The sequence below is a fragment of the Perkinsus marinus genome, assembly GCF_000006405.1.
Source record: "Perkinsus marinus ATCC 50983 genomic scaffold scf_1104296941522, whole genome shotgun sequence".
NCBI classification, from domain to species: domain Eukaryota; phylum Perkinsozoa; order Perkinsida; family Perkinsidae; genus Perkinsus; species Perkinsus marinus.
In genome coordinates, this window is record NW_003212500.1 from 1 (window position 1) to 1,591 (window position 1,591).

Here is a 1,591-nt window from a genome sequence, read left to right on the forward strand (position 1 = left end):
TACAATGATACACCATGGTAGAGTCCTCCTACCATTACTAGTAGTTATTATAGATGATGAGTAATTGGTGTTATGGTAAAGTTACCACAATCACATGATGATGGCAATGTGATGTTGTGTATGATAGTATTACTTGGATGAAACTGAAGAGTATTACTACTGCATTCGGGTAGTATAGCTGTTGTCTATTATTATTACTGGTATAATATGATTGTTGTTATTCAAGGGTAATATATCCCATCTAGTATTATTATAATGTGGTTCGTGTGTGAGTATAGTTTGACATACTCTAATTGGACGAGGAGAAGGATGTTGTTGTTGGTATGGTATATAATGTAGCCATTTCTGTCTCCAATAGGACCATACACCTGATATCCACCATTACCACCACCAACAACATCACCACCACGACTGCTACGACTACTACGAGCATTTACTGAACATCATCATTAACACTATTACGTAGTGGTTGTTGTGTGGGCTTAATATAGTGACATATGTTATTGGTATTATTATGCTGATCACAGTGTTGGTGTTGTATTGTAGTAGTAGGTAGTATTATTGAGTACTGCTGTTGTTGTTGTTGTCCCCTACTACCAATAGGTATAGAGTATACTGGTATCATACCACCACCATCAGCCACCACCATGGATGATGATTATTATGACATCAATATAATAATAATATATTATTATTAAAACTAACAATAACACCTTTAGAGTAGGAAATAGGGAAGGTAATATAGGAACAAGAAGGTGTAGAAGACGTTAATGATGATGATGATGATAGTATTACTACTCAACCATTACATCATCATCACGATGGTGATGATCAGTAGTAGTACCAAATATCTCATCAAGATGATCCTCCTCTAGATTAGCAGCAACCTTACGCATCTTAGACTTCTCATGTTCAACAACCTTAGCCTCATGTTCCACCTAACATCATTATTATCACTAGAAGTAGTAGCATGATTATGATAGTAGTAGTATTATTATTATTACGGCTCTAGCCCGCTTCAACTGCCTTCTCATCTCAGTAGGGGATTCATATCGTATATTACGATATATAACATCACCACTAAAGCTACCTGATAATACTATCATTGGTTCTAATACCATTCTAGGGCCGATCTCAGTGAGAGTCTGTTTATTAGGGTTATTCATACACTCAGTAGCGGCGGCGGCCTCAGGACTGATCTGATAGTGTCTGAGGAAGAGGAGGAGGAGGAGGTCGTGGGTTCGAATCCCCCTCCCTATTACTACCTAATCCATATCTTATTATCCAACCAATAGAATGCCATAACATGATCATAGAAAGGCTTAGATTTAGGATGATTCCTCGGTATCTGATAATAATGTGATACTTACACTATCAATATTACTATTACCCCAAACATCCTTATGAACATCTGTTTATATAACATTAATTGTGGAGTAGTAGTATTATCAAAGGCAGCATCAAAGTGTAGTAGAGGTCTTGAACCACGTAGACAGTTACCAGTAAGCTTCATTTCACCAAGGGTATGGACTAATAATACCAATACTACTACTACTACTACTACTACTACTACTACTACTACTACTACTAG

General features: G+C 36.8%; 1 protein-coding gene across 1 annotated transcript; it reads right to left on the reverse strand.

The window, feature by feature from the left end:
* Positions 1 to 794: 794 nt before the first annotated feature.
* Positions 795 to 1,411, reverse strand: Pmar_PMAR020993 (Ribosome biogenesis protein BRX1, putative; the record flags this gene model as incomplete). Its single annotated transcript, XM_002781798.1, has 4 exons — positions 795 to 938; positions 1,005 to 1,209; positions 1,266 to 1,348; positions 1,391 to 1,411. 4 exons carry the CDS (start codon positions 1,409 to 1,411, stop codon positions 795 to 797), a joined length of 453 nt encoding a protein of 150 aa, XP_002781844.1.
* Positions 1,412 to 1,591: the final 180 nt, after the last annotated feature.